Genomic DNA, 17,218 nt, shown 5'->3' with positions numbered 1-17,218 from the left:
CAGACCAGACCCTGAGGTTCTCAGACCAGACCCAGAGGTTCTCAGACCAGACCCAGAGGTTCTCAGACCAGACCCTGAGGTTCTCAGACCAGACCCAGAGGGTCTAAGACCAGACCCAGAGGTTCTCAGACCAGACCCAGAGGTTCTAAGACCAGACCCAGAGGTTCTCAGACCAGACCCAGAGGGTCTCAGACCAGACCCAGAGGTTCTAAGACCAGACCCAGAGGTTCTCAGACCAGACCCTGAGGTTCTCAGACCAGACCCAGAGGTTCTCAGACCAGACCCAGAGGGTCTCAGACCAGACCCTGAGGTTCTCAGACCAGACCCAGAGGGTCTAAGACTAGACCCAGAGGTTCTCAGACCAGACCCAGAGGTTCTAAGACCAGACCCAGAGGGTCTCAGACCAGACCCAGAGGTTCTAAGACCAGACCCAGAGGTTCTCAGACCAGACCCAGAGGGTCTCAGACCAGACCCAGAGGTTCTCAGACCAGACCCAGAGGTTCTAAGACCAGACCCAGAGGTTCTCAGACCAGACCCAGAGGGTCTCAGACCAGACCCAGAGGTTCTCAGACCAGACCCAGAGGGTCTCAGACCAGACCCAGAGGTTCTCAGACCAGACCCAGAGGGTCTCAGACCAGACCCAGAGGTTCTCAGACCAGACCCAGAGGGTCTCAAGGACCAGACCCAGAGGTTCTCAGACCAGACCCGAGGTTCTCAGACCAGACCCAGAGGTTCTAAGACCAGACCCAGAGGTTCTCAGACCAGACCCAGAGGTCTCAGACCAGACCCCTGAGGTTCTCAGACCAGACCCAGAGGTTCTCAGACCAGACCAGAGGTTCTCAGACCAGACCCATGAGGGTCTCAGACCAGACCCTGAGGTTCTCAGACCAGACCCAGAGGGTCTCAGACCAGACCCAGAGGTTCTCAGACCAGACCCATGAGGTTCTCAGACCAGACCCTGAGGTTCTCAGACCAGACCCAGAGGGTCTCAGACCAGACCCAGAGGTTCTCAGACCAGACCCTGAGGTTCTCAGACCAGACCCAGAGGTTCTCAGACCAGACCCAGAGGGTCTCAGACCAGACCCAGAGGTTCTAAGACCAGACCCAGAGGTTCTCAGACCAGACCCAGAGGTTCTCAGACCAGACCCAGAGGTTCTCAGACCAGACCCAGAGGGTCTCAGACCAGACCCAGAGGTTCTCAGACCAGACCCAGAGGTTCTAAGACCAGACCCAGAGGTTCTCAGACCAGACCCAGAGGGTCTCAGACCAGACCCAGAGGTTCTAAGACCAGACCCAGAGGTTCTCAGACCAGACCCAGAGGTTCTCAGACCAGACCCAGAGGGTCTCAGACCAGACCCAGAGGTTCTAAGACCAGACCCAGAGGTTCTCAGACCAGACCCAGAGGGTCTCAGACCAGACCCAGAGGTTCTAAGACCAGACCCAGAGGTTCTCAGACCAGACCCAGAGGGTCTCAGACCAGACCCAGAGGTTCTCAGACCAGACCCAGAGGTTCTCAGACCAGACCCTGAGGTTCTCAGACCAGACCCAGAGGTTCTCAGACCAGACCCTGAGGTTCTCAGACCAGACCCAGAGGGTCTAAGACTAGACCCAGAGGTTCTCAGACCAGACCCAGAGGTTCTAAGACCAGACCCAGAGGTTCTCAGACCAGACCCAGAGGGTCTCAGACCAGACCCAGAGGTTCTCAGACCAGACCCAGAGGTTCTAAGACCAGACCCAGAGGTTCTCAGACCAGACCCAGAGGGTCTCAGACCAGACCCAGAGGTTCTCAGACCAGACCCAGAGGGTCTCAGACCAGACCCAGAGGTTCTCAGGGTCCCAGATGTTCACTCACAGTCAATGAAAACTGTGAGACCATATTTTTTGACATACTTTTTATTTGAAACCCTAAACTGGAATGTTTTCGTCTGAATCATGTGTTTAGGATATTGGCACAGAAACACAAATCTAAAGTTTCAAGAACAATTTCAAAACAAAAAACGTAACAAAAGAAAATGGCACCTGCCAAACACACAGTCCAACAGTAGTGGTCCTGGTCCTGGTCCTGGTCTGCAGTTGTCCCTCTCTCTCTGGTCCTGGACTATGTGGTCTATGGTCACCAGAGCCTGTGGTTTTGTGGCGTTCCACCAGGTCTGGGACCAGCCCATCCATAGGCCTGGACTCAAACCGGCCTCCTCCATACCCGGGTCCAACCCCCAGACGTTCAGGTGGCAGACGTGGCACCATGCCGTTCACTGGACTAACACTGGAGGCCTTTTTTGGGCCTTTATATAGGCCTTCCAAACCAGTCCTCAGACTGTGCACAGACCCACTGAGTATTCAGTGTGTGTTTGGTCCACTTCAGTAAACAGACCGACCCATGTGCGATGAACCGTGACAACAGGACAGCTGATCATATCTGAACGACTCCAGCACTAAGGCAGCAAGAAATCCACCCTGAAGAATTACAACCAAGTACAAGTGGAACTATGCAGACATTTAGACCCAACAGGGTTCTGTGGACTGTCAGTGGACTTTGGTTCTAGACCATGGACAGACTTCTAGACCAGCAGAGCGGTTTTAAAGTCTATTCTCTGAGCCACAGGACCCCAGTGCACAGACCTGGACCAGGACTAATATGGTGGTCCTTCCTGGTTCTAGTCTGGACCCCAGCAGCAGTGTTCTGGATGGTCTGCAGCGGTCTTCAGCTGGTTTAGAGTCCAGTCAGAAGGCCGTTCAGTAGTCTAACCTGGTCCAGATAAATGCGTGGATCAGTCTCTCTAAGTCTGGTTTAGACTGGTTTAAACCTGTACCAGTGTTTTTGAGATGGTCAAAGGCTGATGATGGTCTGTTAAAGTTTAGATCTGAGGCCAGGTCAGGGTCAGGGTCAGGGTCCATGTTCCCCCTCTGTCAGACAGATGTAAATGTGAGTGTCGTCTGCATAGTCCTGGTAGGACATGTTCTTACTGTGCATGAACTGTTCCAGAGGCAACATGTACAGAATGAACAAGAGGGGACCCAGGACGGACCCCTGGGGAACCCCACAGGTCACTGCCATTTGGTTTGACACACAGTTTATGATTTCAACAAAACTGAACAGAATGTTATTCTGTGTTTGACAGGGAGTCAGCGGAGGTGTGGGAGGACGGGGGTGATGAGGTCATGTGACCGGGTGGGGGTGAGGAGAACCTCCCAGAATGTTCCAGTTCTACTTTATCAGACCAGTGGGGACGACTGGATTCTGGAAATGAGGATATTTATACACCTGTTTTTAAATTACAATGATATTCTGGTAAAGTTCCAGCTTTATCCTCCAAATATGACGACATTATTATAATAATATGACGATTTCATTCTCATAAAATTCTGACTCATTTTGTATTCGACTTCATTCCCATAAAATTACAGGTTTTATCTCAACATTTTACGACTTTATTCTTGTAATAACAGGTGTTTTTATTTTCTTATGTGGTCTTAATATGCTGTCATACTAAAAAACTAAAAAGTTTTTAGTTTTGTTTTTTTTTTTTGGATTTTTGCGTTTCAAACACTATTCAGAAATAGAAACCAGTGTCATACCTTATTTTTGTGATTGATTTTATTGTTGAAGCAGACACAAATGTTCAAATATGATCACTCTAGTCATCCATATTTCTGTTAAACATAAAAAAAATAATGTCAAACAATAAAATGCTCCCATTTATAAATAGCAAGTGAAATAAATTAAGGTGATAGTTCAAACGAACAGTAGCTATGTACACGAAAAAACTACCAGAAAAAAGTGCAGACGTAAGAGGAGGTAGTTTGACGGCAGAACAACAGCGATGAAAGGGAAGGTTAGACGAAAACATAAAAAAAATACAAATCCATGCGACAAAAACAGAATGATGATGGTTTTTTATGAGTGCGAACGCGTCAGAGGCTCCAGTTCGTCGACTCCTTTGAAATGAAGCGTTCCGAAAACAAAAGTCTGTCATCTTGTACGATTTATCGGACCTGGTCGTAAATGTCGGTCATTTCATCTGGAGAATCGAGTGCATTTTTAGAAAAACAAAACAAGATGGAACAAAAGTAGCAGAGGATGAAGCAAACAAGTGGAAATGTTGCATTCTGAGTCCAAACGTCTGTAGATCCGTGCGTACCTCTGCTTCATATCTGGGATAAACCTTTAGCTCCGCCTCCTTCTGTTCCAAACCTAAAGCTCCGCCTCCTTCTGTTCTATGTCTGAACCCAATCGGTTCATTAACCTGATTGTTCCAGTTCTAGGTCACATGACCTCCTGATGGAACACTCTTTACCTCCTCCTTCAGTCCAAACATTAGTGTGTGTGTGTGTGTGTGTGCGTGCGCGCGCAGGGATGGGAATCCAGAATCGGTTCTTTTGGAGAACCGGATCCCAGAAGCTGGATTCCTTGGAATGGTTTGCCTGTTTAACATGTCATCTGGTCTTATTCTTTATGTTCTATTTCGTGTGCAGATGTAAATGTAACAGACAGTTCATACAAACACTCGTTTGGACTCTTTTATTCCCTCAGCCAATCAGAACCATTAGAGAATCGGATCAATAAGCAAAATTGATAATGGAATCAGAATCGTTAAATTCTTACTGATTCCCATCCCTGTGGGTGTGTGTATGTGTGTGTGTGTGTGCATGTGTGTGTGCTGCAGCTGCTCTTACTCCTAATATGAAATGAATTGGGCCGGACCAGTCAAATAATATAAATAATAGGATAAGAACTGATAAACAGTATCAACTCCAATTTTTTTTTTTGTTTTTGAGTGAAAAAGTCAAATTCCATAATGAAAATGTTTACATCTATGAACTGTACTTGAACACAACATGAACAAATGTGAACATCCTGAAAATTCTTAAGAAAAATAAGTGTAATTTTAACAATATTCTGCCTCAGTTTATCATTTATACATGTGCATCACAACGTACAGATCACAGTGGATCTACAAACACAAAATATTAAATAAGAGAATATACTGGTACAATTCCACATTCTTCTCTTAAGACATTTCAGGTTGTTCACATTTTTTGTAAAAGGCTAGTCTGTAAATGTAAACATTTTTGTGTAACATAATTTTTTTACACTAACACAAAGAGACAGATTTGCCTTTCTCACGATTTACTATTAAGATCCTATTTTACTGGTTCTGACTCACTTTAGCTTCAGTTTGACTCAGTGTGATTCCAACATCCTTGACCGTTCATATCTTTAGTGTAATTTCTGCATTTCATGAATTCGTCCCAGGGTCAGACTGGACCCTTTGGTGGGCCGGATTAGGCCCTCTGACCGCATGTTTGACACCTGTGCTCTAGTGTGATTGGTTCGTTGCGGTGCTGCTTTACTCTTGATTGGCTGTTCTTATGTTTGTTAAAATATGGACCAAAGAATTCTGTTAAATTTGTATCGAACATGTCTCATATTTCTATGGAAGAAAAATTATATCGCTATCCCTAGTCCGATCCATCGGAGTCTGGACTCAGAGGCGGAGCCGTGGGCGGAGAACGAGTCCTCCATGTTTGGATTTCCTCCTCGTTTACGCTGTCGTCGGTGCGTCAGTGGAACATGTGTCCGTCAGGTGTGTCAGCTGGGATTCGATTTTCCGCAGCTTGTTGAGCAGTCGGTCGCCGATGTTGTTCGCGCCGATCTTGGTCAGGACGTCCGGGAGCCGGCGGATGTCAGCCACCGTCGCCGCGGCGATCCAGGCGTCCAGCAGCGAATGGAGTCCGGACACGTCGAGGCCAGAGACGTTTCCCGCCGTTTTCTTTCTGTCCTCGGACGGAAGTTTACGCACGAACTGACGCAGACGTCGCAGAGACAGTTTGTGGTGGACGAAGTACTTCGGGAGGATTTGTCGGAGGAAATCGGCGCCATCTGAAAAAAACGGAAAAAGAACACAAAGTGGTTTAGATGAAGGTGTGTAGCGTTAATCACACACACCATGAAATGATTTTATCAGAATAAGAATTAGATCTGAATCTTAGAATTACAACGGTTTACATGCAGTTCAGAAAAAAAAGGAAAAACAAAGCTAAAACTACAGTTGTTTTTGTAAAAATTGCAGGTTATTCATATTTGTTCAGGTTGTTCATATTTTATTGTCAGAAGATCATTTATAAATGTAAATATTTTCATAAAGTTATTTTACTTTTTTCACATCAAACCAAAAACTAAATTTGGAGTTTATTAAAAACATCAGATCAACACTTTGGTCATTAGTTTGACATTCACCTGATTAAAGGATTACATTATATTATATTAGAGTATATTATATTATACATATGATATCATATGCATTATATTATATTAAGTTAAATTATATTATATTACATTATATTATATTAACTGATATAATATGAGTCTGTTCTTCTCTAATGGACTCCAGTTTTCTGTCTGTCTGGTTCTGGACCAATAGCTGTTGTGTTCTGGGGTCATGTGACCTGTCCTTGGGTGCAGTCATGTGACCTGACCTTGGGTGCAGTCATGTGACCTGACCTTGGGTGCAGTCATGTGACCTGACCTTGGGTGCAGTCATGTGACCTGACCTTGGGTGCAGTCATGTGACCTGACCTTGCGTCTGCAGCTCGGTGCAGTTGGCGCACACGCTGTCGTGCCAGGCGGAGCCTCTCATCACCTGCTTCAACCTGGCGGCGGCGCAGCTGCGGTGGGCGGAGCAGTTCCTCACAGACGACACCACGTCAGAGAAGGTTCCGTTTGGACAGACATGACAGATGGTGTCGACGAGGGCGGAGCCTGGAAGCACCGAAGGGAAGGGTTACCATGACGACCGTGACCATAAACACACACCTGAGAACACCTGATGCACGCTCAGGTTCCAGCACTTTAACTAACCCTAACCCCCCCCACCCGCGGGCCTTTATATTTGACCCCCCCCGTCTAAAGTCAGCTGACTGATCTGTATTCCCTCCAGATGGTGCTGATGTAATGCCAGTGTTTGCCTCTGGGGGGCAGTCCAGTCCAGTCCAAACCCCCCAGGACTCAGTGAGCACCAGAGGAACACAATCAGATCAACACTGACCAACACAAACACATGTGGTGCCCTCAGGTCTGCGCTCTGCCGCAGCTTTTCCACTTCAGAACGGAAACAAGAAGGCTGAGGAGAGTCCAAGCATGTAGTGCAAACGCAGCAGAAGTCACATGATTAAAACAGTTCAAATACAGGTTTTGTCTGAATGTGTTTTTATTACAATAGTCCAGGGTTTATTGGAGGTCCTTGCAGGGCATTGTGGGTACTGGAGTCTTTGTTCCTCTACAGACTCAGGCTGAAGTTTAACCTGTTCAAACTGTGGGAGGCTTCTGTCCCCAGGGTTCAACCACATCTGTCCACCTCAGACAGACCCACAGGATCTGTAACCTGTCTGTCCGTCTGTCCATCTGTCTGTCTGTCTGTCCATCCGTCTGTCCATCTATCTGTCTGTCTGTCCATCCGTCTGTCCATCTATCTGTCTGTCTGTCCATCCGTCTGTCCATCTATCTGTCTGTCTGTCCATCCGTCTGTCCATCTGTCTGTCTGTCTGTCCATCTATCTGTCTGTCTGTCTGTCCATCCGTCTGTCTGTCCATCTGTCTGTCCATCCGTCTGTCCATCTATCTGTCTGTCTGTCCATCCGTCTGTCCATCTATCTGTCTGTCTGTCCATCCGTCTGTCCATCTGTCTGTCTGTCTGTCCATCTATCTGTCTGTCTGTCTGTCCATCCGTCTGTCTGTCCATCTGTCTGTCCATCCGTCTGTCCATCTATCTGTCTGTCTGTCCATCCGTCTGTCCATCTATCTGTCCATCTATCTGTCTGTCTGTCCATCCGTCTGTCCATCTGTCCGTCTGTCTATCCATCTATCTGTCTGTCTGTCTGTCTGTCCATCTGTCTGTCTGTCCATCCGTCTGTCCATCTATCTGTCCATCTATCTGTCTGTCTGTCCATCTATCTGTCTGTCTGTCCATCCGTCTGTCCATCTATCTGTCTGTCTGTCCATCCGTCTGTCCATCTGTCTGTCTGTCTGTCCATCTATCTGTCTGTCTGTCTGTCCATCCGTCTGTCTGTCCATCTGTCTGTCCATCCGTCTGTCCATCTATCTGTCTGTCTGTCCATCCGTCTGTCCATCTATCTGTCTGTCTGTCCATCTGTCTGTCCATCTATCTGTCTGTCTGTCCATCCGTCTGTCCATCTGTCCGTCTGTCTATCCATCTATCTGTCTGTCTGTCTGTCCATCTATCTGTCTGTCCATCCGTCCGTCCATCTGTCTGTCCGTCCATCCGTTTGTCCGTCCGTCCATCTGTCCTCAGCTGAATCTCTTCCCTCTCGTTGAACACTTTCTTCCATCCGTCACAAACACTCTGTGTTCACACTCACAGCTGTCGATAACTCGATCTGAGGAATTCGGACGCGGAAACAGCTGGAGGGAAATGGAGCTCCAGACATTTCCTCATCGTATTTGTACTTCCCACAAACGCACGTGCCGACAAAATTCCAAAGATATTTTTTTCTAACTCTGTGACTCAGGGAAATGTACGAGAATTCCAGTGTACCTGAACTGAGACGTATGGAAAAAAAGTCTGTTCTGTTCTAAATGATCAAAATCCCTCCAAAAAAATCCAAAATCCAAAAATAGGACCCAAATCTGGACATGAACTCTGTGTTGGTGTCAGTGCATCAGCTGTGTAAACATGTGGACATGCTCTTCCACAGACTGTAAACAGACTGTGTTCAGGGTGTGGATCCTGCTGGTTCTTCTAATCCACACATGTGGGTTTGGCATCAGCCTGAGTCTCATTCCAGGTTTGGGGTGGAACCCATCGTGTCCACTGGGGTTACATACAGAACCAGAACATTTAAACACTAATAAATCAACAGTGGTCATTCTTGTCAAACACTCTGCCTTGAATATTTACAATTCCCAAAATGCACCTATGACAGAATTAAGAGACATTCAAATAAATCATAGTGTGTAATTTTTGTGTTCTTTTGACCGTGTTACATGTGGAATTATGTATAAAATAATGTGAAATAAGATATAAAAATGTGTTTTATCTGAACAAGTTTCTCTTTTATCTCAGTAAGTATTTCTTTTTTAATAATTAGATAGTTCATAGATGTCAACACTTTCTTTCTGGTATTTCGCTTTTTTTCCCTTCTAAAACACAGATAAAAGTTTCTAGATGATCTGTTGTCTATTATTTTCCTGCTCGGTGGTTAAAGGACCTCATGTTTAGTCTTTTATTCTCTTATTCTCTTCATTTCTCTCATATTAAATTTAACTTACTTAATATGATCTACTTACACAACTTTAAAACCCTCAGACTTCTGCAAATTTAACACCCACTTCATTATTTCATTTATTGTTCCTTCTTTTTGGGGGTTTCCCTTGTTTTTTTCTCTGTAGTTTTAGTCTGATGTTTGTTTCCTGTCTTAACCCTTTCATGCACACTGGTCACTCCAGTGGTCACTCCAGTGGTCACTCCAGTGGTCAGTTCTTCTCCAGTTGTTCTCTTGTATATTCATGGGTTTGGTTGTTTTAGTTCCATATCAGCCAACACAGTGGACACTAATGCACCATCCCATAATAATACACTGTAATTCATCCCATTATTGTAGCTTTGCAGACCAGGCTGATAAACCTGATCTGCACTAACGTGTTAAATCAATTGCTAATTGTTATTAGACTGTAATCAACAGTTTTCTTAATCAAAAAGGTTTTTTTTTTCATATTGTCTCCGTGGAGTGAGTAATAACTAGTATTAGAGTTTGTTAAAGTGTGAGAAAACATCAGATTAGCTGCAGGAAAAATGTTTTTATTTTGTAGTTTTCACACAGTTTATCACTTTCTGATGATGGGGTTTAAATACATGGTGTTTTTGATTCAAAAACTGGTGTCCAGCTGAGTGCACATTTTTGTAACTCTATGAAAAATAGGTTCATAAAAATGTTTTAATCACATTGTTTTTTTCATGCCTAAAAAGGAATAGAAACACTCCAGAAAAAAACTCAGCTAAGGTTCTCATAACTCATGAATGAAAGGGTAAAAAAACCTTGTCTTCAACTGGACAAATATGGTACATTCTCCTTCACACCAGAAAAAAACTATGAATATATTTGATTTAAAAACATGTCTATTCCTATTTTTAAAGTTCAAACTAATACTAGTGATGGAAGCACAGCAGCAGGTTCCAGTTCCACAGCTGAGTGACAGGCAGCAGGACAGCAAGTCCCGCCCTCTGACAGTCTGTCTGTCATTTATTCATTCATTCCTTCCTTCATCTGTTGTATTTGTTCTTCTTGGACCTTCCACTCTCTGTATGTTTTCCTTCTTTCCTGTTTTTCCAGAACCTTCTGTCCACATCCACATGCATGTATTTTGAACCTGGTTCTTTTCTTTCTCTTCTTGGAACCTGAACTAACACCCCCCCCCCCCCCCCCTTTCCTGTTGTCAGGACCCCCCCTTACCTGTTGTCAGGACCCCCCCCCCCCCCCCCCCCCGCTTACCTGTTCTCAGGACCCCCCCCCCCTTACCTGTTGTCAGGACTCCGTGCCCGCTCGGACACTCCGCGTGCCGGCGGCACATCCCGTATGTCTCTTTGAAGAAGTATCCGTCCTTGCACGCGCACTGGCAGTCGCTGCTGGCCGTGCACGCGCTCTTCTCCACCTGGTTGTGCGCGCACACGCCGCAGCGCAGACACTTGGGCACGTAGTTCCACAGCTCCGTGAACGAGCCCGGGGGACAGGTCTCGCACACGGTCTTGCGCGTGGCCGTGCACCGCGCGCGTAAAAAAGTCCCCGGAGGACAGCGGTCACACTCCAGGGTTTTCCCGCTCACCGGGTCCGTGTCCCGGAAGGTGAGCAGCGGGTCCGGGAGGGGCCGAGCCGCGTGCACCAGGAGCAGCAGCAACGGAAGGACGGGCACGAGCGCCTGGAAAAAAAGGCGGGAAACAGATGGACAGGTATGAGCGGACACACACACACACACACACACACACACACACACACACACACACACACACACACACCTGCTGTACTCCCATCAGCCCCTGCGCCTGGGTCCGGACTGAGGCGGACCCGGTGCTCCTTCTGCACATGCGCACACCTGTACCTACCATCATCAGTGTTGGTGCGTAACAGACTGGAGAATGTGCGCTCCTGCCTCCGCGAGCGCGTTTTATAGAAGAGCGCGGGATTATGTCATCACGCTGTCATTTCCCGGGAATCCCCCCCTCCATCTGCACATGTCAGAGACCGGGACCGGGACCAGGGTCCAGGTCTTCATCACCTGAGGGTCCAACAGACCCTCCCATCTGATTTCAGGGCTTTTTTTTTGTTTTATTTTTTACATTTAAACTTCATTTTCCTACATTTTATCACAAATATCTGAACTTTAACTTCTGATATTTTTAAAATAATGTTATTTTTTAATGTTTTCTGTTGTTATTCTTTTGTTTCAGTGTAAAAAAAACAAAACAAAACAAAACAAAACACATGAAAGATGAAAAAAAAAACAGACTTTAGAAATGGAGACAAAATGGAGAAGTAAAAGGACATGTCAGAGCGTGTACTTTTACTTCTATAGCACATGTCAGAGCGTGTACTTTCACTTCTACAGTACACACTTTGACATGTCCTTTATTTAGAGCAAAAAAACAAAAAAACCCAGAAACAATGAATAAACAAACATAATTATTATTATTATTGATAATAACACTACTAATAATCATCATCATCATCGTCTCCATATATGTGGTATTTATTCTGGTGGAAGTGCAGCTGTTGTTTTTATCTTTAATTAAACCCAAACGACTCCTTTTCTCAATATCAGATGTTTTTCATGTTGTTTGACTTAAATGTGTCCTTTTATTTTTTTGACAGACTTACAGAAGCTAAACTTAAAGGTTTATGACTTTACAGGTTTTGTCGCAGCAGAATGTTCCTCTTTTCTTTCTGTTTAATCTTTTTTTTCTGTTTTCTTCCTTCATGTCTGTGTGTTTGGACTGGTCTGCCTCTTCTTCCGTGGTGCGTTCAAGTTCATCCGGTTCAGTGTGTAAACGGCTCCTTCTGCCTTCTCATTCATAAAATAAACCGACTGCATTGATTGGACCGGTTTCGTCTCCATGACGACGCTGCAGGTGGAGGAACCGTCTGTGATTATAGGTTTAGAGTAAATGACTCTGATGCAAACACAAACTGTGGGGAAACCTGCACGTGTGACGCAACTGAAGCCTGAAGTACAAACACTACGCACCGCAGTACGACAGCATTAGGCCGCATCGGAAAAATAACAACACTGACACTACGAGAAAAAAGACGGAATATTAGGAGAATAAAGGCGTAATATTTAGAGAATAAAGTCGTAATTTTAAAAAAGTCAGAATTTAACGAATGTCGTAATTTTATGAGATTAAAGTAGTAATATTTAGAGATAAAAGTCATAATATTTAGAGAATAAATTCATGATAAAAATGTCAGAATTTAAGAAAATAATGTTGCATTTTTATAAGATTAAAGTTGTAACATTTTGAAAATAAATTCTCAATATTGCGATAAAAAAGTCCTCATTTCTAAATCTTAAACCTTAATCCTTGATGACAGTCACTTCTGTTGGAGCAGACGAATAATGCTAATGTGTTGATGGTGGGCGGGGCTAATAGGCTCAGTATTTCGCAGTATTTGCAAAAATTACGACATTGTTCTTGTAATATTGTGGTTTTATTCTCGAAATATGCCGACATTGTTTTCATAATATTACGACTTCGTTTTTGTAAAATTATGACTCTTTTTGTATTTGATTTTATTCTCATAAAATTACAGATTTTATTTTGACATTTTACGATGTTATTCTTGTAGTGACAGTGGTTTTATTTTAAACGCCGTCGTACGATTTCATCAACTAGAGCCATAAACAAAATACCAAATACTCAACGACTGTCATATTTGAACCCTTTAAATGTAAACAAACCATATTTTTTGACACAAAAACGTTTTTTTTAACATTCAACATATATATATATTTTTTAATTGTTTAAAAAATTAAATTTTTTTCTTCCGTTCTTCTGTCTGTGATCGACACCAGTGTTGGTTCCGATCCAACAGTTAAAGATGGAAACTGAACCCAAACATCAGCTGTTGTTTCTGTTCAACACAAAGTGAATTTACAGTAAAGTCCAGACACAAAACAGAACAAAAAGATGAGGAATAAAAGACAGAACCAGAACCACACAGAACCAGAACCAGACCCAGACAGAACCAGAACCAGAGGACAGGTGGATTTCACTGACTCTGTTTCGGATCCTGTTTTTCTTAAATATGAAGATGATCAAATGTTCAGAACAGACAGTGTTGGTCCTGTTCAACTGGACCAACACCGTCATAAAAACCCGTCTGAACCCGGTTCGGTTCTGTTTGGTTCTGCTGCAGCTTTATCTGCTGTTGGTTTGTGTTGGAACGTGTGTCTGGAGCCTTTGGACTGAGTTTGATTTAGTGCATTTATGACTTTCATATGTCAGAACATGTTTTCAGTGCACATTTAAACATGTTCAGATTAATTCCACACAAACAGCTGGGCTTTGGCGCCCTCGTCTGGAGGAAACAGGAAGTTCAGCTTCGACAGAAGAAAAAAAACACTGAAACAGGTTCAATATATATTTATTATTATTATTATTATTATTATGAGAAATAAGTCAGTAAGTTTTTTTTAAGACAAAACAAAAACAGAGACTGATTACATATTCATCATTATACACTGGTGTGCACATACATGCACGCACACCAATATATATGTGTGTGTGTGTGTGTATATATATATATGTGTGTGTGTGTGTGTGTGTGTATATGTGTGTGTGTGTGTGTGTGTGTATATGTGTGTGTGTGTGTGTGTGTGGACCAATCACAGCAGAAGGACAGAGCAAAGGAGGGAGGAGAAGGTGGTAATTTTTGTACAAGTTTCATTCTCGTTATTGTTTATGTTGTTCATATTTGTTGTTTTTTATTCTGTATTTTGTTCATATTTGTTGTTTTTTATTCTGTATTTTGTTCATATTTGTTGTTTTTTATTCTGTATTTTGTTCATATTTGTTGATTTTTATTCTGTATTTTGTTCATATTTGTTGTTTTTATTCTGTTAATTGTGTTTGTGTTTGTCAGATCTTTCCAAACACGTGTAAATGATAAACTGAGGCTGAATATTGGTCCAATGACGCTGATTTTTCTGAACGTTTCAGTTCATGGTCAGTTCCATTTGTTTAAAGTTTTGCAGATTTAAACATTTTCATCCCATGGTTTGTTCTTTTTCACTTTAAAACGTAGACATATGTTTGTATTTGTCATTTTTTATAAGATTATTTGATATTGGTCTGAAAGTGGAACATGAGTCCATGCATTACGCCTTTTTTATTTCTTTTTTTTTGTTAGTTTTTTTAGTGTTTTCTTGAGTCAGTCTCTTCAGACAAATGGAAGAAGAACCACAGATGGTTCATCAACGTCCTGGAATGACCTTTGGGATGCTGACCAGTTTCTGCGCTGACAGCGACACAATTTAAAAAAAACGGTTCGGGAAACCTCAAAAAAACAAAAAAACAACAAAAAAAACCCAACACCACCCATTTCTGTCTGACTAATTACATTGCACTTTCACACTGACTTGGATTCACTTTCTCTCTCTCTGACGTTTTTCTGGATGAAAGAACAGGATTGTGTTTGTTCAGGACCAATGACAAAAACCAAACAGAGGAGGCTTTGTCGACACCGAAAAAAAACCCCACAAACCCTGGAAACACCAACGACAGGAGGAGGTTTGACAGTAAATCCTACGCACTCCGAAAAAAAACAAAAAACAACACTACTGTTGTTTTAAGTCTAACAAAAAACTAAAACTGCAGCAGAAGGAAAAGGTGAAGGTGAAACGAACAAAAAACATCCAAACGCTAAAGAAGAAGAAGAAACAGATCCAGAAGAATGAAGATTAAACTGAACAATCTATGAACTAACAAAAAAATGAATAACAAATAAAATGATCAAATTATTAGGTAAAAATGAAGAAAACAAACAAAAAAGGAACAAAATAGTGAATAAAATGAAAAAAAGGGGATAAACCTAAACTCCACATTTTCTAAAACTTCATTTAAAATCTGTGACATAAACGGAACTAAAATAAACATCCACAATTCAGCAGTAAAATAATGAAAAATAACCAAAAATTCAACAAAAATTAACAAAAAGAATGAATAAAAGAAACTAAATGATCAATAAATCAACAAAATATCCAATAAAAGAAAAGAAATAATCGAATAAAATGAACAAAATAATTAATAAATAAAAAACAACTTTATAAAATGAAAAAATAATCAATAAAAGACACAAAATCAATAAATCAACAAAACACTCCATAAAATGAACATATTAATCAATAAAACAAACATTTAAATATTTTGTGTTGACCCCTAGTTTCTGTTTTGTATCGTCTGTTGATAAAACAAAAATAAAGTGTGTGTGTGTGTATATATATATATATATATATATATATATATATATATATATATATATATATATACACACACACACAGTACAGGCCAAAAGTTTGGACACACCTTCTCATTCTTCACATTTTCTTTATTTTCATGACTATTTTCATTGTAGATTCTCACTGAAGGCATCAAAACTATGAATGAACACATGTGGAATTATGTACTTAACAAAAAAGTGTGAAATAACTGAAAACATCTCTTATATTCTAGATTCTTCAAAGTATCCACCCTTAGCTCTGATGACTGCCTTGCACACCCTTGGCATTCTCTTGATGAGCTTCCAGAGGTAGTCACCTGAAATGGTTTCCACTTCATAGCTGTGCCTTGTCAGGGTTACTTAGTGGAATTTCTTGCCTTATTGATGGGGTTGGGACCATCAGTTGTGTTGTGCAGAAGTCAGGTTGATGCACAGCTGACAGCCCTATTGGACAACTGTTAGAATGCATATTATGGCGAGAACCAATCAGCTAAGTAAAGACAAACGAGTGGCCATCATTACTTTAAGAAATGAAGGTCAGTCAGTCTAGAAAATTTCAAAAACTTTGAATGTGTCCCCAAGTGCAGTCGCAAAAACCATCAAGCGCTCCAACCAAACCGGCTCACATGAGGACCGCCCCAGGAAAGGAAGACCAAGAGTCACCTCTGATGCTGAAGATAAGTTCATCTGAGTCACCAGCCTCAGAAATCGCAAATTAACAGCAGCTCAGATTAGAGACCAGATGAATACCACACAGAGCTCTAGCAGCAGACACATCTCTACAACAACTGTTAAGAGGAGACTGCGTGAATCAGGCCTTCATGGTCAAACAGCTGCTAGGAAACCACTGCTCAGGAGAGGCAACAAACACAAGAGATTTATTTGGGCCAAGAAACCCAAGGAATGGACATTAGACCAGTGGAAATCTGTGCTTTGGTCTGATGAGTCCAAATTTCAGATCTTTGGATCCAACCGCCGTGTCTTTGTGCGACGCAGAAAAGGTGAACGGATGGATGCTACATGCCTGGTTCCCACCGTGAAGCATGGAGGGGGAGGTGTGATGGTGTGGGGGTGCTTTGCTGGTGACGCTGTTGGGGATTTATTCAAGATTGAAGGCAACCTGAATCAGCATGGCTACCACAGCATCCTGCAGTGACATGCCATTCCATCCGGTCTGCGTTTAGTTGGACCATCATTTATGTTTCAACAGGACAATGACCCCAAACACACCTCCAGGCTGTGTGAGGGATATTTGACCAAGAAGGAGAGTGATGGAGTGCTGCGCCAGATGACCTGGCCTCCACAGTCACCGGACCTGAACCCAATCCAGATGGTTTGGGGTGAGCTGGACCGCAGAGTGAAGGCAAAAGGGCCAACAAGTGCTAAGCATCTGTGGGAACTTCTTCAAGACTGTTAGGAAACCATTTCAGGTGACTACCTCTGGAAGCTCATCAAGAGAATGGCAAGAGTGTGTAAAACAGTCATCAGAGCTAAGGGTGGATACTTTGAAGAAACTAGAATATAAGAGATGTTTTCAGTTATTTCACACTTTTTTGTTAAGTACATAATTCCACATGTGTTCATTCATAGTTTTGATGCCTTCAGTGAGAATCTACAATGAAAATAGTCATGAAAATAAAGAAAATGTGAAGAATGAGAAGGTGTGTCCAAACTTTTGGCCTGTACTGTATATAAAACAATAAATTTAAAAT

At 42.7% G+C, this 17,218-nt stretch overlaps 1 protein-coding gene across 2 annotated transcripts; it reads right to left on the bottom strand.

Moving 5' to 3' along the window:
- Window positions 1–4,973: 4,973 nt before the first annotated feature.
- On the bottom strand, window positions 4,974–11,135 carry LOC115427876 (tumor necrosis factor receptor superfamily member 6B-like). 2 transcript variants are annotated; one of them, XM_030146597.1, is made up of 4 exons: window positions 11,114–11,135; window positions 10,533–10,929; window positions 6,578–6,760; window positions 4,974–5,881 (listed from the first exon to the last, which is right to left on the bottom strand). In XM_030146597.1, the coding sequence occupies exons 1-4, from the start codon at window positions 11,117–11,119 to the stop codon at window positions 5,544–5,546; spliced, it is 924 nt and encodes a 307-aa protein (XP_030002457.1). In that variant the 5' UTR covers window positions 11,120–11,135; the 3' UTR covers window positions 4,974–5,543. The 2 variants fall into 2 exon arrangements, with proteins under 2 accessions (XP_030002457.1, XP_030002456.1); XM_030146596.1 differs by having other exon boundaries at window positions 11,027–11,134.
- Window positions 11,136–17,218: the final 6,083 nt, after the last annotated feature.

This window comes from Sphaeramia orbicularis, chromosome 11 (assembly GCF_902148855.1).
Source record: "Sphaeramia orbicularis chromosome 11, fSphaOr1.1, whole genome shotgun sequence".
In the NCBI taxonomy this organism is placed as follows: Eukaryota; Metazoa; Chordata; class Actinopteri; order Kurtiformes; family Apogonidae; genus Sphaeramia; species Sphaeramia orbicularis.
The sequence above is the reverse complement of the archived record's forward strand: the minus strand, read 5'-3'. Positions and strand labels throughout refer to the sequence as shown.

Coding starts and splice junctions, on each gene's coding strand:
- LOC115427876 (XM_030146596.1), bottom strand. CDS start 11,119: ATGATGGTAGGTACAGGTGTGCGCATGTGCAGAAGGAGCACCGGGTCC. Junction 10,930..11,026: donor GGCTGATGGGAGTACAGCAG/GTGTGTGTGTGT, acceptor CTTTTTTTCCAG/GCGCTCGTGCCCGTCCTTCC. Junction 5,882..6,577: donor CACCGAGCTGCAGACGCAAG/GTCAGGTCACAT, acceptor CGTTTTTTTCAG/ATGGCGCCGATTTCCTCCGA.